General features: G+C 38.3%; 1 protein-coding gene across 4 annotated transcripts in view; it reads right to left on the bottom strand.

Annotated features, from left to right (window-relative positions):
* The window catches only part of CACNA1C (calcium voltage-gated channel subunit alpha1 C), a 490,625-nt gene that overhangs the window by 399,388 nt on the left and 69,395 nt on the right, over positions 1-21,842 (bottom strand). For all 4 annotated transcript variants that reach the window (XM_059816760.1, XM_059816761.1, XM_059816758.1 and 1 more), the window contains exons 2-3: positions 15,925-16,248; positions 12,186-12,289 (exon numbers count right to left, since the gene is read on the bottom strand). In XM_059816760.1, the coding sequence (XP_059672743.1) occupies positions 12,186-12,289; positions 15,925-16,248 (428 nt within the window). The remainder of the gene's footprint in view (positions 1-12,185; positions 12,290-15,924; positions 16,249-21,842) is intronic.

Below are 21,842 nucleotides of genomic sequence, written 5' to 3'. Positions count from 1 at the left end.
AACCCTGGTCCCCAGGCAGATCTCAGAAGTGGATGCTAGCAAAGGTGGAACCATGCTCTTCGTAAGTTCTGCTTCAATGTATTAGCTCAACAGAGGCTTTTAAAAAAAGCCAGGATGTACTGAAGAACCAGTGATTCAAAAATCCTTCTTTGGAAATTATTATTCTTTTAAGAAAAGGAAAAATGTGTAAGTTATAACAAGTTATCATTCAATGAAACCTTTCTTTGTATTTCACTGAAGAGCAGCAGCAGGCACACAGGCTGGGAGCCATGTTAGTTCAAGTCTGGATGGTGGAGGGGGGAATGAACCACAAAAACCAGTGAGAGTTTTAAACACACTGCTTTAGATTCATACCAGAGCCCAACAATGTTACCTGCCTACCATGGAAAATGACTTGGGTAACCAGGATGAATAGAGCAGAGAAGCACATGAGCAGCAGCTTGAATAAAAGCTGTGATCTCTCTTCCTCTGAAAGGGGGATCAATATCTCTGTGGTATCCTTCTTCAATACAGTATTGAAATGCGAAAGCAAAGGTAACATTTCCAAAAGGAGCTGTCAGCCAGGACAGAATTTATTTCAAGAGATATATATCAGAAATATTTCCATAGTTGTATCACCACTTACTTCTTTCGAATACTGCATTGCATTTTCCCTAGATTAGCTCCTGCTCTTTAAACCTTTAAAATGCCATATCCCTCATATAGCCATATCCTCTGTAAGGGGACTGCTATGCACATGCTCAAAACTTAGCAAAATTAGACCTTCTGAGAGTTATAAATGCATTTCAGCATATTTTGTTTCCTACTCTTTCTTTCACTCCGTAAGATTTCAGTACAGAAAGATCATCCGAAAGACTCAAACATTCTCATATTTCATGGCCTCTGAAAGGCTAAAACATTCAACTTTGCTTCACCTGCTTCTTCCTTTTTCCCCTACAGAGTGTCAAACACTTGCGTGCAACAGCCTGATGCTTCAAAAGGAAAACAAAGTAGCAGCAGTGCTGGTTTTATCATAAGAACAATGAAAATTGGAGACAGAATAGATTTGGGCATTACTATATATATATGCAATATTAAAAAAAAAGAGGCCAAAACTGAAATGTAATTTTTAACCGTGTTGTAAAATGTGTTAAACGTTTAGTTTGAATAAGTAAAAGGTAACACTGGAGTTCAAACTGCTATAAACAAGAACTTATTTATGTCAGGATGAAAGCATCACACCCCCGAGGTGGATAAAAATTATATAATTGTCACATGAGAAGTAGGATACAGTGAAAATGCTAAATAAGATAAGAGCTAGGAAAAAAGCCAGTGACTTGATTCACAGCTAAAACTTGGTTCAGGTTGAATAAGGGAAGAATAAATCATGGTTAATGACTTATAAAAGTTAGGATACAAATTGTTTGGTTTAAAGGAGATTTATCAGTTTCTTGCTGGTAGAAATCAATGCAACATCAGGTATACACCACAGCTGCACGTCCAGCCCAGATATCTACATGCAGATGCCAACTTTTACCTACTGTTCTCCCTACTTTGACATACAGCACAGGATTTTATAGAAAACTCCACATGAAAATATACTACTGCCCCTTTACTATAGCTATGCATGATTATTCAGTATTTGCACCAGCAAATGCTTAGTTAGCTTCTTGGACTCACCAGGCACCTAAGGCATTTAATAGAAATGGGTAGCTGAAAATCCTCTATTGCCTGCCCTTTCTTGCAAGGGACAAGGCATTGTGGGACATGGTTTAATGGGCATGGTAGTGTTAGTTGATGGTTGGACTTGATGATCTTACAGGTCTTTTCCAACCGTAGCGATTCTGTGATTCTTCTGTGAAGGACAGTAGTGTCTTTAAGAGCAGAGGCAGCGGATTTCTTTGTTCTACAGAAAAACAATCCTTAACAGTTAAATGCCCCAATATCTGTCACTACAGTGGTACAAATCTTACGTATGTTTGAGATCTTAGTTCACCATTGTTATGATTTAGCTAAACATAACGGCTAATGGGGGTGAATAGGAGCTGTTCATTCTTTTGGATGTTATTTTATCTTGCAGTCTTTCATCTCAGCCAACTACTCCTGAAGGGCATCGATGTGCCTTTTGTTCAGATTCAGACATTATCTTGGTAACCATAATGAGGAGAAGCTTTCTGTTTGTTTGTTTTTAAATAAGTTTAGGTTGTGAAACAATTATGCAATTAGATCTTTAAAAATCTTTTGTGACCACATGTTTGGCTGCATAATCTCATTTAAACAGGGATTCTTGTTTTAAAGTGACTCAAACAATAAGGCCACACAAGGATAAAAGCACTGTAAGTGGTTTTCAATGAATAAAAATAATAATAATAAAATAACATGCAAGTTCCGCTTTTGTGTGAGGGTATGTAATAGAACTAAAGCATTTTAAAATGTCCACATAAAAAGCATTCATCAAGCTTCAGATCAAAGAGTAATAGTAAGCGATTAAGCACATTTATTGCTAACTAGAAAAACATTATCTTCATCTGGTATGTTGAAATCATATGCAAAAGATGATTGCTTCAGTTTCTAATACAAGCTACCTAAATATAAATTTTACAAGCAACAGAAAATAGCAAGCCAGCAGAAGAGGAAGAATTCCAAAATCCCAAACTCTCCATCAGTGCAAGTTTATCAGGACAGCCTGAAAAACAGTTGCACACTTGCCAACACAGCTAGCTGGGGAACCACTTACATGCTGCTTTTGGAAAGCTTATACTATGGGAGTTGGCCATCTTGCTCCTGCCATTGCCAAATTTAGTGCATGGGTCTAAAGGTGTTGACACCACTGTTAGAGAGACTGTAGAGAAACTGTACTACCAGCAACCACAGGAGGATAATAGTTTTCAAAGAACAGGTATGCTCCTTTGGACGGGTGTTCTGCATTAGAGCCTAATGTCTGCATGGATAATCTCACTATTAGCATCAAGACATCAATCTACATCATGCATGTATAAAACTTTAGAGGTATACGTCATTGAAGTGTCTCAACCAAGCAAAATAAGCATTCCTGAGTGTCCCACACACCATCACAGGTTATTAAGGTTATAGCAAAAAGTTAGAAAAACACTGCGGTCCAAAGATGGTCCAGCTCCCTTGCCTGGGCTTAGGTGCAACAGAACTTGCTAAGGATGTCTCAAGGAGACAACCTGCTGGGCCAACTTCCCAGCATCTGCCAGAAATGCTACATACTGAAGAGATGTTGATGAATACTTCCTGCTGCTTACTAGAAGTCTTCCCTGAACTGGTGAAATTCCAACACTGTATTCTTAACAGAGAAATAGCATTGATAAATATAGGCTCTTCATCATTATTGTAAAAGAAGAAAAGATATTGTCTACAACCTCATGGAACAAAAAAGCATTTCTCAAAAGTTAAATTCAAGGATGGTCTTAGCTTGCTTTGAAGTACAGGCTGTCTGTCACTCAGCCACGAGGACTGAAGAGCTGCTGTGACATATGGACCTTCATATTTTAAGAGTAAGAAAACATGGGAAAAAACAGGAATTGCCCCTGAGAGAAAGAGCCAGTCAAAACTTTGATGAACATACAAAACATTCTTCCCTTCTGGCAATTCTGCCCCTTGGCAAGCAGCACACCCATTCTTTTATTTCTAAGGGAATTATGAAAAGTTGTTGGGGTTTTTTCTAGTTTGCACAAGTACAGAAAGTATTGCCTTCAGATTCAATGATTTTGTAGATGTCAGCAAAGCTCAACGTGCCAACAATTGTTTGTCAATAGCATGCACTAAATTAGTGGATGGATGTGGGTGACTTAGTCAAGTAAACTCCAGTGAAGTCAATAGGAAGCTTGCCTGACTAAAAACCCAAGAATGCGGTATGATACAAACTATACATAAGAGAATCTAAAGATCATATACAAAACCATCTATTGAATTTCTAGATAGAGATGCTTATTTCCTAACACCATTAAAAGCATTCTGATAAATTCATGAACAGAAGTCTAACATCCCACAGACTTACAGAGGAATAAGGATACTTGTACTAAGAAGACAATACAAAAATTTCCTGCCATTTTGGAAATTTTCACTGCTTTTAGAAGACTGTGTTACTTTAGCAGAGGCAGGAATTAGACTACAGTGAAAACAACAATACTTAAAATCTCTTATTTGGCCTGCATCCACATCTTTCCTCTTTCCTGAAAGTGGGGCGGGGGGGTGGAGGCATCCTACAGTGAACTTGAGGTTTGATAAACAAGAATAGTTACCTGGAAAAAAAAAAAATCTAACACACACTTGATAAGTCAGAGATTTATAAAGCTTACACATAAAGAAAGGGAAAATAGTAATCAGAGCTGTCTAAAGAAATGGGATAAATGGCTTAATGTTTGGCTAAACCAATAAACTTGCTGTCAATCAGAACCAAAATATATAGTTAAAATTTTGAAATCACTTACACAGAAACATACAACCTGCAAGTTACTATTTCCATGGACTTGTACTAGTTTGTGTAATAGAATTTTTTTTTTTCCCCACAACTTACACTTACAGTCCTACTGTAAGTGAATAGGAGTATCCATTTCTTCTACCAATCTTGTAGCTGTTTGTACAAAGGTCCTTCCTCTACAGCTCTTCCAAACCAGGTCAGCCCTTCTTGAATAGTTGAATTTTGCCTCAAAGGCACATATTTCACTTTCAAATCCTATCTGAAATCTACTTTTCCCCCCGGTCTGTATCTCTTAATCCTCTTGTCTTTACTACATTATATACTGCATAATGTAAGTGTACTTGATATCGTTACAGCATTATATATAATTCATTATTTAATTCTGAAAGCCTATTATGCCACTTTTCTACATCTCACTGATCCAGTGAAGCACCGTGTTACATTTTAATATGGAAGATGTTAATGGAGGTGAATCTCTAGCACTACTTCTTTTAGAGCTACCCAACACTTTCCATTGTTAAAATACTGTTTTCAAGCTGCTTTTAATTGTGATTTTACCAGTTGATACTACAGTTTTCCAGGCTGGTTTCTGTCTCAGGCTGAATATTTGTGCGCTATTTCAGACAAAGCAGTTTAACAATATCCATTGATTTATCCCAGTTTAAAAAAAAAGAAAAACACCTCAACAACCATTTCCTTTAGTGACCATATTCTTTGCAACAAAGTCATATGAACTGCCAAATTAATGGCCTTTGTGTCAGGGCTGCATCTTTTGCCTTGCCTACCCACTTCAGTTTGACCAGACTGGCTTTTAAAAACCTCCATCTGCACAGGCTCCAGAGACTTAGTAAGACTTAACACCCAAATTGTCATTACAAATACAACTGTCATTACAAATCAGGCATCTTACAGCGTCTGCAGACCAGAACGTATGTGTCACATCCACAGTGCTGAGCAATGGCTGCAAAGGCTTTCAAGGACCCATGTAATAACTGTTCTCAACTGGTCTGAATCACGCTGGAATAAAGCAACTGAACTTTGAGTTGGGACTGCTCTCTCTGTATTTCTACAGCTGGCATCCAGACATCATTGGGAAGGACACTACTGATTTCAAAAGCAAAAGGGTTAGGGCCAAACCAGGGACAGGCTCAGATTGGGAGACCAATGTGTTGAGAATGAAGCTGGAAAATAAGAAAGAAGCAGCTGGAAGGAACACTGGGACTGCTTGGTTACAGAGATCAGATTTAGGAGTGGAGAGGAATTTAAGACTAGAATTAACAAGAGAAGTGGTCAGGGAGTCAAAGCTGAATGAGGATAGCACTGAGATCAAATGAGAACAGGTGAGTAACATATGAAAACACTATGGAGGGGAGACTGCAGTTAGGAGGAAAAAAGGAAAGCAAAAGGGACAGGTCTGATGGAAGCTGGACTGGAAGGAGAAAAATTACTTGGCAAAGCAAAGATAATGAATTAAAAAAGCAACAACAAATGGGGAGATGTAGACATGAGAGATCTCCGAGCACATCAGGAGATGGTAAACGACAACAAGCACAGACTGGGTGAGGACACTGGGACCACCGGTATAAAGAGAAGCAGAAGGCTGGGATTTGATTGCAACTGTGCAAGCAAAGCAAGCCCTGTGCAGGACAGAAAACTGCTAACGAAATGGTACAAAGATAAGAAACCTCAAGTATGGACTTCAGTCCAGTAAAGAAAAAGAACAGAAATGGCAGAACTGAGGAAGATTTATGGCTCAGACAACTATAGCTGAGATGGGGGGAGGTTCAGAAGGAGGCATTGTTGGAAGGAAGAGCCAGAAAATGCCCTTTTTACAAAGATACAGAAGAGACCTTTGAGTATATTCCTTTCCAGAGCCTGGAATAGAAGCCAGCATTCTTCTGCTGTGGGCAAACACCTCTGAATCCCTCTGCCAAACTTTCCCAGTACTATGCTAACCCAGTCCAGAAAACCACCTTGTACCACTGCTGATTACCCAGGCAATTCAAGTGGCAGAGACCTGCCTGGGGAACCCACAGTTTTGGTCCTGCCAGTAACACATATAATCTTCTGCTTTACCAGTTTCATCTTCACAAAGCCTAGGAAATGACACCACTAGGTTAAAAGAAAGATACAAAGGCTGAAGATTTAAGCATCAAAAGTTAAGTGTCCCCCTCAAATTAATTCAACACACTGAGCAAATTGTGATGATGCAGTCCTAGGCACTTCTCTGTGGAAATTAAATTCTGCCCCCACCAGTACAAAGAAATGAGGCCTCCATCCTGCTTTTTACCCTCTTTGTTCAGTTAGTGGCCACTAGCTTAGAATTGATTGCTACAGATTTTATTCTTTTCTTGACAGTCTTTTCTACAGCATCCCTTCTAATGGTCTGCATGATGTAAGGCACTGACTAATTACCTTCACCATGAAAGCAGTAACCAACCTACTTTATAGATGGGAAAATTGAGACAGCAGTTTGCTCAAGGCCACACAGTTTGCCAACACCAGAACAAGCAGACAAGCTTGAATGTCTTCCCCTCAAAACCAGTGCTTATACTTCCAACCTTGTGCTTCACTGCTGCTAGAGATGATGAGTGTCAGCTTCTCCCTGCCAGAGGCAGGGCTTCTGAGGACTTTGTGAAGTGTTGAGCCTAAATTCCATCATATTCAACTTCCTTAGCATCACACATGTCAGTGATTCACAATCTTTCTGGAGGAAGTCCTCAAGAGGTTTTTTTTGGAACAACCTCCTTTCTTCTTCTCATCCTGACTCCAGTCCCTTTCCAGCTTCCTCAGCTCCTCTCTTCCAGCTTCTGTTGCTTACTCCTCACTTCTCAAATTCTATAACTTCTCCCAGCTGTAGCAGTGCTGGCATGAGGCCCAAGCTAATAAACCTATCAGAGCTTATTAGCTTGGTATCCACTCTATCCTGTCCTGCACCTCACCCTTAATGCTAGCATATCTCATTACTGTATTCGCTTACTAGTTGGGAAGTGTCACACAGGAGGATGACAGCAATGACGCAAGACAGCCAAAAGCTTTTGTGCAGTATTCTTCCTTATTCTTATCCAGAAAAGCCGTCCTTTCTTTTCCTGACCCCCTCACCCCCACAGTTTGCCCTCTAACACTTTCTGACTCTGCACAAGAGAAATTGACTGTTCAATATGCTGACTCCAGAATTCTCTGATATAAGAAAATGCTGAAGTTTGTTATGCCAGTATCTAGAAATGTAATATATACAGCCACATCCACATGTATTGTGTCAGTCTGCTGAAATGCAAAAAGATTAAAAACACTTTCTTCTATTTGTAGAGGAATCACCTGCTCAACTGGATACTACCATAATCACCAGTTAATAAAGAAGCCATACCTTCCTGAAAGGCAAGCCCCCTTCCCGTAGGCAGGCATCCACACAAACACCGGCTGGCACAAGCACTGACAAGCAAGCAGAAATCCCATGTTTTCTTTCACAGGGTCCTATTTCAGGTTCAACAAATTAATCTGAAGGCAACATCCCATTATAAGCTCACATATAAACACAAGAGATCTTTTTTTAAATTTAAACTGGTGTACAACAGGATTTCCTTCCTGTAATAAGGACAAGGGAGGGAAAGCAGAGCTATCAAAACAACACAAGGAATCTTCTCCTGCTATTGAGCCAAAGCATAAACAACCAACTGAGTCGCCTTCTCTTCTGCAGAATGTGTTGCAAACCTTGGTCTTAACCTCATTATGTTATTGCCATGCTGTAACATTGACCAGGCTTGTGCCATTTGCAATTGCCAGTAAAGTGGTGGAAACATTTTCCTCTCATCTTCCTATCTTAAGCAGCCTATAGTTTTATTCCTAAATGTACATTATCTCTGTTCTAATGCATAATTGCAGGGATAACAAGCAGAAAGCCTCCATATCAGTTACAGCCTCTCATGCAGGCTAACTTGAAATCCCCTCAAACTAGCTCCAATTTTCCTGACTGTACCAAGAGAATACATAACTATTCTTTGCACAGGGGCATGCATGGGCTCTCTTTACTTGTGAATTTAAGCAAAGTCTCAGAAGAGTTCATTAATACCAAAAAAATTTTGCACCCAATACAAGTCCCCTCCATTTGTGCAAGTTCAATAGTTTTCCAGTGAACACACTGTAGAAGTAGAACATAAAAACTGCTGAAGCCAATTTCAAGCATTTGTTATTACTACATTATATTGTTCTGGCATTTTTCTTAAAGCCAGTGACAAAGACACTGCAGTGAGCATAGAAATAAAAAATCTGGGGTTTAGTATAAATGTGCATTTGAAAAACAAAAGTGCTTCACAGTCCAAGTCACCATCCCTAGACCTGATAAAAAATGGCTTGAGGATTTATAGGAATTATTATAGGAAGCCAGATTGCAGAGGAGCAGTCAGAACATCCGTGTGGTATTTGGCCTAAAGTTGTGATACATAACAGCTAACCACAATTCCTCGCTAACATGAAAGGGGAAGAACTATTTGTGGGACTCTTCTGTATTTAGTTCCAATGCTCATACTAATTACTGTGGCATTATATCAAATAGGTCTTGCACCTAAAGAAAAGGCTTATTAAAATGGAGATATGACTATAGGTTTCTGGTTTTGTACAGGCAAATGAGGTATGTGTCTCTTCAAGATTTCTGTGGAAGGCATATAGCAATAAGTATGCCCTCTTTGACCAATGGCTGATCACATCTGTAAAATTCATACAGAGCAATTATTTAATCAAAACATTATTTAGCTATCCTTTCTCTACTTTTACAGAGAGAAGGAAAGAAGCCACTCACACAATTCAGAATTCCTTTTTCTTCTCTCACCACCCTCTGCTCCATTAGCTTGTTAAAAACAATTGATTGAATTTTTACCTCAGCCCCCAAAGAAAACATTGTTTGAAAAGTTATGAGGAAACCTTAAAAAAAGGAATACACGGACCCTAAGGGAAAAGTGTCAGCTTATTGGAAAACTGTTGTGGTGTCACTTTCAGACCTTGTAAAACAGTTACTAGCCATCATATGTTTTCAGTAGATAGCTCATGTCTCAGGAAACCAGGGATGTGCGATTTTCTGTGGTAGCTTTACCCCTAAAAAAACCAAGTTGCAAAATGGAAACGAATCAAGAGTTCTTACACAAGTGAACATGTCTTCTGGTCAGCTAGGAAGATTCTGTATACATTCGGTCATACTCACACTTCTGCACAGCACACAAACGTGTGCATGCTATTAAGCTACATGCACACAGTGCAGACATACACTCCTTTTCTGTTTCAGATTATAGCCTTTGGAGCTCTAGGCTTCATGGCTGCAAAATAAATCTGATTGCAAAAAACATGCTCACAGGTAGAAAAAAAATTTAAAAATAAAATTGAGTACATGAGCTTTTATAGGAACATATTATTAACCCCAGCTTCTTTCTAGTCACTTCCATATACAGTTTGGCTTTTTGAGTGTAAGGTCACACACTTTTGCAGTTCCTGCTGTCTGGAATAGCTTTCCTTTAACTCCAAGTTTCATCTATTCTTTCATCCCATTCCAAAACACAACTAACATTTTTTTTCACCCTTATCTCACCCAATTGCCTCCACTTTCCCTCCCTATTGCTCAGTATTTTACTCACTGATCACAACATACAACTCTTCACAATTCCATGAAAAGTTTTGGAATGCAGCATATGACACATACTCAAAAAGTTTGTTTCCCAACAGCAGTATATACGTGCCAAGATATACATATATCACCCTGATTAAACAGACAAAAAAACCCCAAAACATAGAAAACCCAACAACCACAACCATAAAGAGGGACTAACAGGAGATTACAGGAGCAAAGGCTACTGAGCAGTCAGAGCTCCAGGGTTTGATCTATAGCACAGAACAGAGTCTTAATTCCACTAGTACAAGCCCCTCATGGGATACTAAGTATCCCATTTTCCATTTTTAATTGCTTTCTCCACTAAGACCCAATGAATAAAGTGTAGTCAAGCAGATTCCCCATTTTACTTTCTTCTCCCCTTACTTCTGTGAAACAGCTATTTAGAGAAATTAACAATGCCTCCTCATCCTCAAGGCTATAACATTTCTAATCTTCCCTGAGATGATAATTCTTTGCTTGGCTGGGGTTTTTTAAAACCTGCTTACACATAACATGAGGTTTTTTGATAGATTGACCAAACGATGCAAAACATGTCTTGGAAAACAGATGCAGAACAGCAACTCAGCTCACAAAGTGCATATATTTTCTGATAGTACAACAGTTTCAATATACCTCATTCAGTTATGAATATATTCCCAATCTAGTATTAGCCAGCAGAATCCTCACTGAAATAAGGCAAATACCCACACCCAATTAAACTCAAGACAAATTAAGAGTCCTCTAACCTTCAACTCTGCTTCATTTTCCTCTTTCAACCTTGCAAGTCAGAATGTACAACAAACATACTGGCTTTTATATCCAGAGAATCAGTTGAATCTACTTTTTTATTAAAAGTTATTAATTTTTTGAAAGGTGCCATACTGAAGTGTTTTAAACATACATACCACAATTCATCATTTTTAAACACTAAATCAATCTAGCAAAGAGATAGCACCAAAAGAGAAACAAGATGAACTCACATACTCCGTAAATATAGAGAATAATTAAAAGTTAACAATCACTTATGTCCTCCTGCTCCTATTTGCAAACTTCTTTAAGGAGTTACAGTGGAAAAAGCACTACACGGCAATTTTTTTTTTTTTTTAATACACAGAAGTACTGTTCCAGCAAAGTCCTGAAGTTCACGATTTGTTTTATACAACTTCAAGAGATATTTAATCAAATGACTGACTTCCAAGAACAGCATGCATCATTTTAATTACAATGTCTGTCAGCCATCCAAATTATTCCTACTTTGGAAGTATGGCTTTTGTTTTCCTCCTCTGTTGCTCTAAAATTTATTATGTCTCAGTAAATTTTAATCAGGAAATAGCAACCCAACTCTTAAACTCTGGGAGCAAGTTTTCATCCTGATCCAACCAGACAAGTATGAGATTTGTTCACGTATTTGAGAGGAAGAAAAATGTTTTCTGCTAATTCAGTGAATTGCGTTCCAGAGCTGCTTTGTGTTGTGCCCTTACTGAACAGAATTCTGTGCTATGACTTCATGCTGAGGCAAAAGTAAACACTCTTGCTTTTTTTATACGGACAGCTCTATCTCAAAGAGCCAACATCAGCATCAGTGGTGACAGAGGAAAAGCTATATTCCAACAAGAGGGAAGGAAAAAAGCAAACTCAAAAAACCCCCAAACATTGTTCAACCAAACACGTGTGTGTGTGTGTGAAATGCAAGCACTAATGTACTTCCTAGAGATTAGTCATCAAGCTGTGCTCTCATGTGTCACCTGAGAGGACAGTATCAATTTCACAATGGCACTTTGTAAGACAAAAACCACCATATAATCCATGATTAAAAGATTTCTTCCATGAATAGAATACCCGGAGTTTAAAACTTACCAAGCAGTTCTGCTGCATGCAGAAATTCATTAACCAAAACATCACATACAGCACCCGCGCAATTTTTGGAACATTCTTTTCTAAAGCCAGCTCAACTGAAACAGGTTCTAACATGAATAGAGGAGACATAGCACTCAAAACCAATTTTTACTTTGTTATGTTCTCATCTTTGGTGGATATGTTTATGTTCCCTAGCTTCAACAGTCTCTCCGGTCACTTCTAAGAAGGACTTCAAATTAGTAAGACTAAACACCATCAAGGACTTACCAGATTGGAATTGGTGGCGTTGGAATCATCTTCTGGAAAGGGGATATAGATAGCTAAGGCCACACAATTGGCAAAAATAGTCAGTAAAATAATTATTTCAAATGGTCTGAGGAATGGAGTTAAGGAAATTGTTCCAAAATGTGCACACACAAATAAAAAATAAAAGATTTATAAGAATTCTGTTTAAAGAAAACATTCCAAGCCCCTTATATTCTGAAAAGAAACATATGCCTTTTTAAGTGCTTTTAGGAACTCCCAGCCAAGAATCTTCCTAATATGTCAAAAGCAGTGTAGGCCAGTCACATGCCAAAGTAAACACAGATTTCTTAAAAGTTTTTTCTTCTTTTATTTATTTAGATTGCATTTTCCTTATTTTCCTTCAAGTGTGGCTGTACTATTTTTAATAACAGAAGCCTGTTCTAGAAGGACTGTCATTTTTCCTCTTATGATTAGTTTCTCTCCGTCTTTTCATCTGCATTTACAAACCCTGAAATAATTTTAACAAAAGTTTTGGGTTGGTTTTTTTTGTTGTTGCATTTTTTCCCCCCTTTCTCAATCTCTCTCTCTCTCTCATATCTCAAAGTTAAATGCAAGGGCCCAAGAAATACATGCATATTCAGTTAGAAGACATTTAAATTATTAAAGTTAAAGGCAAAAAAATGGCTTTGTCCAAGGTGTGCTTAAACTGCATATTTCCATGTATACTTGTTTTGCTTAACAATTATTTGACGGAGTAGTTTTTTTTCATTTATTCGCATTTCATTCGACATCATAGGGAAAAAAAACATGCCTACACAGCATATTAGGGACACCAGTAAGCTAAGAGTTCCTTATGACAGAGAAACTAGCACCAATTCAGGGGCATTTCAGCCTGGCATCAACTTAGTTAGGGAAAAAAGCCCCAAGCATTTGGGATGCTCAGCAAACAAATCCTGCACAACCTTGACGCCCCACTGACTATCCATTGGAATCAAAGGGCATTTTTCTACTGACCAGTTTGCTGGCACTGTGCTTTGGTGGACTCCTTAACCTTAATTGCTGAGAAGCGTCTCCAAACTCAGACTAGAGACCAGATTTACAGTCTCTCCACATTTACTTGCCTGCAAGAATAACCTGAAGGCTAGCTCTGCGATAACTCACCAGTACTCTGGGGGTAAATGAAGAGCAGGATAGGACAGGGAGAATACCAAGTATATCCTGTACCATAGAGTGCACTTGAGCATGAATTTATCTACCATGGGACTGTCTTTGCAGCATTGCCAAATGTCAACACAGCACATATGATTTTGGCCAGCAGACTACTGTTCTCAGCAGGAAAGAACTGGAGATCAGGATGTGCAGCAGCCTGAACTGCAAGATATACACAAATCCCAGGCACCTGACCACTGTGTATGCTCAGATAGGTTCTACTTTTCACATGTGGAAGAGTCAAAGGGTTCCAAACTCGCCAAACTACCATGCTTAAACCTATGAATAATAGATATACGATAATATGGAGGAAGAGCAGATCAGGGTAGGTAGATTACATGTGAAATCAGTGGGACTTCTCTGACACCTCAGGCTCGATGTATAGTGTTTACTGCATGAAGACCTGAATTTCCACAGGCTTTCCTTTTCTTAATTTTTTTTTCCTAGACTTTTTGGTTTTGACAGGATTATTATCTATTAACTTATCATTGCTTATGCATTTTTTACTTTTATTCTCTTTTTGCACTATAAAAATAAAATGGTATAAAATCTACAAATACACTGCACACAAAGCAAAAAATGAAACACACAGCTAAATCTTTGCAAAATAAGGTAATTACTTCATTTTACTTTTTCTTATATGCAATTGCACTTCCAGACTCTTAACACTATAACGTTTATATAAGAAACACCACAGAAGCACCATTTGATATTTGTTTAATATCTACTATGCTTAGACTTCAGTGGTTCAGCAAACTAAGCTAGGCTTTTCTCAGGAGTTTTTAGCAATTAGGAAAAGTCAGAGTACAGAATGAAATTAAACCTCATCGCAACCCTTTGATATTGTTATTTGTCATTGAAGTGTTTCATGTTTATAAACACTAGATGTCCTATGAGAGGTTCTGAAGGGAAAAAAATACTTCCACTACTCACCTAAAACCAAACAAAACCAAAAAAATGCAAGCATCAGCATCCTTGCATTGCTTTAATCGCATTGTTTGGTCCTCTCTTGATCTCAGCAGTGCTGTATCCTGTTTTACAATACATCATTCCCATCATTCATTGCTGATCTTATTCATTTATCAAATGTCACTCTGTGCTCTTTCTCTAAAGGGATGTGGTTACTCGGGTGCTGGCAAGTAAACCAATATTCAGCTTCATCCTGTTAGTCATCATCCATCATCTTATGCTCAAAGTATCAGAGCTATGCCAGAAGGGATAAAAAGTAACAAACTTAATCAGGGGGATTAAAAATTAGCATCTGAAGAAGAAAGAAATAGGCAGGCAGGTAGTTTACGGACATCTAAGAATTGACAGAAGCATTTTTAACAAGTTCTTCGTCTGAAAAATTTGTCCATGTCAGCAAGACCTAACATACTCATATTCTGTTTTCATCTTTCTAACACCCCACCAGACCCCCAAAGGAACAATATTTTCATATTGTCTTAAATGCCATCATTCATTTTTTATCGTATTAACTGCTGACACATTCTGTACTGCCTCCCCTTGACATGCTTATCTATCCCTAACAACATGCTTTCTCTTTTGTATTTACTGAAGAACCCCATTAGCTTGTGATTTACTGACGATCTCTGTTCAGGGTTAGTCTTTGTTTCTTTTTGGGGAGGCAAGGGAGGTATATTTTATTTCAGTTTGTGTTTCACACCAAATTCTCAAATTCCAGCTTGTGCTGATCAGACTTGGGTGACTAAAAAGGCTTTGCTCCTTCCACATGATGAAGCCACTGGCCAAACTCTCACCAACTTCCACGGAAGCAGCACTGACCCTTACATTCTGCAGTTCTGTGTCAGTGGTTATCATCTATCATCTGTGAGACATTCTGTCTCTTGTTCAGACTACTAGATCTGGCCCTGTACTGCATTTGTACATGTTGCAGGATTACTTTAACTGTCTTTCTTTTTCCCTGCTTCCAGATAACCAGTATCTCTTACCATACATTAGTGAGCCTTATTAGTTTAAGTGGAATTCCAATATAATTACCAGACCTCACCCATGTTTCAGTGTCTTATTCCATATGTTTGGGGTTTTTTTTTCTCCTCCTTTTGTCCCATTCTTTTCTCTGTACTGTAGAAAGTGTGATGCCACATGTTTAACAAGAAAAACATATGATTCAGAGTACCAGAGCTGTTTAACTGGTGGCACCTCTTTAAGTGCCTGCAAAAATAGAAGGGAAAGCCAGTAGCTGCTAACAATCCCATAGAGTCAGTTCAATTCTGGCCTCAGATATCTTGCATATCTCCCATCGATTTCAGCCTGGGCCATGTGTTTTTAAAAGAATAGAATTCAACCCCCAACCTTTATCATTTAAACTTCTAGTGGTTTCTTACATAAGAGTATAGTTAAGGCTTCAGTCCTAGACCTTTTTTCCCCCAGCATAAGTGATCTCAGTTAAGACATCAAAAATTATTCATGTACTTTACGTTCCTAATGGTGTCTTTCAACTTAATGTATTGATTTCTCCACACTTATGAATGGCACCTGATGCACACAAACAATTTGCTGTTTTCCAAATGAGAACATCAAAAAGGATATTTCCATTCGACGATGCTGATGCATGCCCTCCGGATGGGATTTTTCAGTGTTAAACACAGCAGTGCCCGGGGAGGACGTGTAGCTGTGGTGGTACCCTGTTTTTTCTGTTTCCCATACTGCTGCCGTTTTCTCTGCGTGGAGCTAGCTGTGGATATTGTTGCATTGCCAGCACTACCCATCAGTTTGGCTTGCCTGGCAGCATCAATCGCAGCTTGCCAGGACAGAGCTGCCCCTGGAGTAGGGATATGCTCTGGGGCAAGCCCTGCAGCTGCATTGGCATTCATGTTGGCATGAGCTGGACGGGGACTCCCATAGTTGGAACCTGTGAAAGGGAAAAAAAAAACCAAAACATAAATTTGTGAAGAAATTTTTAAAGAGCACAAAAGCGTTTTTAAAAATCTTCAGTAAACAGTAAAATCAAGAGCTAAGGTTAAGTGTGGGGTATCCACTTACTACCAGCTTGTTCCTCCAATTCAAACTCTTCATTTTAAAGTAATACTACTATGCAATCAAGCATCTTGCAACAGTCTCCCAACAAGATCCGAAGGACAGTGAGCTGTTAGAAGTGCCTCCAATCAATACAGTCTCCAGGGATTCACAGAAAAGAAACTGTCCTTTTCCTTTCTTACCCACACATTTTGCAAGTTGTATTGTTTGAAAGCTCAGAAGGTGAGGCTAGTTCTCATCACTTTATCATGCAGACATGCCTCACTATGCTATTTAGTACATGGCAAAGCACCCAAATGAGATTCTCAAGTACTATCATAAAAATCCTTTTGTTTTCAAGATTACCTCAAGGTAAATTGAAATTTTAACAATAAGCTTAATTCTGTCTGCAAGCAGTACATATGTATAAGCCTAAGAACAGCCTAACTCGAAGGTACACTGAAGCAGAAACTAGAACACAAAGGCAGGGTTCATGGCTTTTGTGGTCTACAGGATGCTGTGCAAGTAGTTTAGGCCAACCAACATATGTTTAGAAACTGGAACTGATTCCTTACCCTGAAAAGCTGATTTTAAGATAGATGAACTACTGAAATCAATGGAGTAACACTAACTTTAAAAGCTTGTATTAACAAGAATGCAAAGACCTAACAGTCCCAAGTTTTGCACCTCTTTTAGCCAAAACTGAGGGACTATATGCCCATATACATATATGTCAGGTGACATGCAGCTGATTTTTAGAATATCTTAGCCATACAAAAAATGAAAGTCATCCTTTCAAGCAATTCTTCCATTATTTCAGTAAAAGCAGTTAAGTCACCTATACCTCTTCACTAAGGCTTTTTCAGCAACTCAAATTAAAACTTCAATCACTTAAAAATGAGTGAATTTTGAAACTTCAAAACAGATCCCCTTATTCTTTGGAGTACGCTTTAATTGAGATATGTGAGAACTAGTGAAAGATTAACTGAATTTTGCCACAGACACTTCATAGAAGAAAATATAAACCATGTTAAAAAAGTACAACATAAAAACTACACAGAGTAACAACAGCAAATTTTAATTAGGAAGAACATCTTGTTTAGATATGTCCTATAAAAGAAGTCTCTTAAATCTTATTTGTGGACTTGCAAGTTTGCCTGTGGCCTGTATGTTGAGATACAGGTAAAAGGAGGCCCCAATGGTCTACAAATCTTATTCCTTCACAGGCTGTGAAACCAGAGTTCAGTTTCAAACGCTGCACACAAGAGATTGTGTTTCCCCTTACATCCAATCAGCAGAGACTATGCATCAGAAGTAGTGTACATGCAGGAGGCAGATAGTAGAAACACAGCAAACGAGTTAGGTCACCTTCTATTTCAAAGCAAGATCAAGGTTTACTATTGACTATGTTCCATTTTAGATTAATATAGAAATACGGTCTTACTAAATAGATCAGATTAGGAGCCTATAGACTACTAGACAAAGCAAACAGATGACCACATGACACACTGTTTTCCTTAAAATATTGAATGAAAAACATTCAAAACCAGGGAAGGGGAAAACTGTTCTGGAACAGAAATAATTACCCAACATGCATATTTCATAGCTGGATGTGCAGTGCCAAGATACCACAGCAATGACTGCACTACAAATCAAAATTAAGGCAGGTAAAATAAATACAACCACATTGACACACAGAGTGCAACAGCATATGCCTCTACCTAGAAAGCATGCAAGATTTTTAAGTTCATTTCACTGAATTGCAAGGAAGGACATGATAGAGTCAGATGTTATGTCAGGCATTGCCATAAAATTTCCAGGCTGTTATAATTTCATTGCATAGCATGAAAATCTAGAGCTTGTCTCTGCTCACTGAAAAACCTCCTAGTTGCAAACCAGCCAAAGGAAGCCGGTGAGTAATTTGACTCTGATATGTGAAAGGGAAAGCTGACAGAAACAGGAAATAGTTAATTCACATCCCTCTGATTTTGAAACTGAAGAAAAAGAGCTTTCGGAATCACACAGGCTAAGCAGATTTCTTCGATGAAGCAGGCAATCAGCTAGCAGACAAACTTAGTTAGTTTTCCAAGACTAAGCAAATTGTACACAGCACTACTCATGGGATACATATTTATTTTCAGACTAGTTCCAGATGCAGCTTTTCTCTTTAGCATCTATTTGACCTCCCTAGCCTAAGGCATGCTGGAAAGAAAAATAAATGGAAAATTACTCTAATTATTCTCCAACTCCAGCTCTTCTTTAATACTGACCTAGTAGAGTGGATAAGAAAGACGTGTGTGTTTTCCAGTAAAAGCAAACTTGCTGATGCATCGCTACTGTGTTCTTATCATGCTGACTAGACCATGTGGTCCTGAAAATAAACAGCTGCTGCACCTTAATGAAGACTTTTCTGCAATTTGGGAATGTGTCAAATTTCTCCATTACTATTGCATAATAGTTAGGTTTCACATGAGGATTCAAGTCTATGCATTTTGACTTTGATATGCCAGCAAAGTTAAGGATACAACTTCTGGTGGTTTCATTGCTTTTGCTTCTACCATGATCACCAGTCTCCTAATAAAGTGCTTTGTCTCAAATTAGTTTCAAAAAATGAGTCAGTAATGACAGATTTATAGTAACAAATATTACAAATATTGATTACTGATAAGGATCTGTCTGTTTTATGAAGCTCAGAGACTGCAGACTCTGTCTATATTAAATAACTAATGACAGTGACAAATTACTTGATCTACAGGCAGTTTATAAAAATAGCTTAAGAGTGAAGCTCACACAGCTTCACAGAAAGTGCATGCAAGAACTGAGCAAAATATTTTCAAAAACAGCATAGCCAAACTTTCAGGGAGAATGAAATTCTACCCTATAATCTAAATGCTTAGTGCTAATTCCTAGGAAGTAAGCAGAACACAATTCATATTGAACTTGCAAGGCACCATGCTAAGTTTCACCTATAGAACTCATTTTCTCCCGCACCACAAAACTTTCCTGTAACCTGAGAGTTGCAGTTATGGATTTGCTATTTTCATTTTGCAATGTAGCAGTAAGATACTTCACTCTATTTCTCCGCTGAAGTTTCAGGATACCTAAGTCACTTGAATCTTACTTGTTGATACTGTTATTAAGCTGGAAGTTGACCAGAAGCGGGAAGTGGAGATTCAGCCCCCACCCAAATGCAGTAACTCACTAAGCACTGTGATCCACAGCATCGTCACCCTGATAATCACTATCACCCTTTAGGAAGAATTTGTACTGTTGACTATGTCCAGCTGGTGCACAAAACTTCTCTCTAAAGTACTTCTGTGCTACGGATCATGAGTTTAAGCATTTGAATAGTAATTAAACATAAAAGTCCATATAAGTGAACGTATTTTATTACAAAGACTTTGGGAGAGACTTTCATTTCTGCAAAAATGCAAAGTTGCAGAACTACGTCAAATGCAGACACAACAGAAATACAGGTCTCAAAAAACAGAGTTAAGTCAGAAAGGTAACATATAAGGTTGTATACAAGAGGAAATGAACCATGTTGCACGAAATACCTGACACTGTAAGCTTACAACTAAATCACCAAAATGGTCAGCACCAAAACCACTATTAAAATATACAGTGATGACAATTAATAGCTCTATACATACTATTTGCATTCTAACATCATCTGTCATGCCACCTATTAACTATCTCAAAAGCATCATAAAAATCCCACTAAGCAGTGACCATTCTATATGAGAAGTGGGCAAGCTAATGACACAATGGAATTGTAACTTTTGAATTTCTTGGCTTCATCTAGTTAGCCACACATTTGTTTTAGAGGAATTTGTGCTTAGATTAATTCTTTAAATGAAAATAGAGCTATGCTGGTGTGGAGTATCACCGTTCTTTTTTTTCCATCACTTTAAAAACATCAGAATCCTAAAAATGCAAACTTGAAACTGTGTTGCACGACTGTATTTTTCCCCAAAGCAGAGGAGAGATGTGTACAGTAAGAGACAGAACTGGTTAAATCATAATGTCTTAACTAAACAGTGAAAGAAAGCAAGGAGAAAGAAGGAAACTGGTCACACTCCTATGATCATGTGTAAGACCAATTCAAGCACACAGGAAAAAAGTTAAGACTGGAGTGAGAGGCACCTAACAAGAAACATGAAGAATAACACAAAAAAGTCAGTGTATGAGATCATCTGTTAATAAGAGGAAGAATGTGGAAAACATCTATCCATTAACCAATGGAAAAAGGACAGCATTTGATAGATGACTGTAAGAAGGCTTAAGTGTTACATAGCCTTTTTGCATCAATTTTTACTAATGAGAAGTCCATCAAGAGCAGGTGACTAGCACAATTAATGCCCAAACCAAAACAGGTATCATTTCAAACTGTAAAAAGGAAACAACAAGTTAGAAAGTACTTAGATAATATCCATGGTTTCAGCTACTTAGGTACTGCACCCTAGAATATATAAAGAGCTTTCTGAAGTAATTTCAAAGTTGTTAGCTCTGGTTTGAACTCACGGAAGACAGGAGAGATCTCAGAGGACTGAGAAAGGGTGACTGGAGTCCCCAATTTAAAAAAGTGGGTAGGGGAGAAATTTAAATCCAGCAGAAAAAAGATCTGGAATACGTAAAATAAACAAGTGTCAGCAAGTACTTGGAGGACAAGGAGAAAAACACAGCAGCAGACATGGGGTTGTCATGAATACATTGTGCCAAAGAAAACTAGAACTGGGTAACAGAATTCACAGGCAAGATGGAAGCAGTAGGTGCAATGTCTCCTGACTGTATTAATAGATTTATGAGGTATTGTATGACAATTTCACAAAGATGCTAGGGACATATGAGCATGAAAAAAATTGTCATAACATGACTATGAAACCAGTGGATGCCTGAGAGCAGTTATCATTAGTGCAGAGTCTGAATTAAAGGATGTGACAACATGGAGGTACTCAAGTGCCTGCCCTAGATCCGATTCTGTTCAATGTTTTCATTAATGATCTGGATGATGAAATGGTGAATGATGTGATTAAACAAGCAGGTAACTATGAAGCTGGGAGGTAAAGCAAATACACTGAACGACAGGATTTGAATTCAAAATTAACTTCATGAAATGGACAAAAGCCTTAAAAATAGAATGGCGTTCAGAGACAAATGCAAAGTATTTAAGCAAAATGAATCATCTGCCCAGATTACTTTCAGAAAAGCCTTGGGGGCTATATTGGATCCCCAACAGAAGAGAAGTTGATATTGTCATACTGCCTTCTTCCTGCAAAATGCAGTCATCGCAATGTGATATATAAACAGGGATTAAGTCTATGCAACACTACAAGTAATGCTTCTCTTCAGCTCAGCAGTGGCAGGGACTTCAGCTGAAATACAGTGGGCAATTTCAGGTTCCACACTGCAGGAGAGGTGTGGCTCAGTTCAGGCTGCCCAGAAGAGAACAAGACAACCAAAGGCCTAGAAAACATGGGCTATGAGGCA

This window comes from Gavia stellata, chromosome 4 (assembly GCF_030936135.1).
Source record: "Gavia stellata isolate bGavSte3 chromosome 4, bGavSte3.hap2, whole genome shotgun sequence".
Lineage (NCBI taxonomy): Eukaryota > Metazoa > Chordata > Aves > Gaviiformes > Gaviidae > Gavia > Gavia stellata.
The sequence above is the reverse complement of the archived record's forward strand: the minus strand, read 5'-3'. Positions and strand labels throughout refer to the sequence as shown.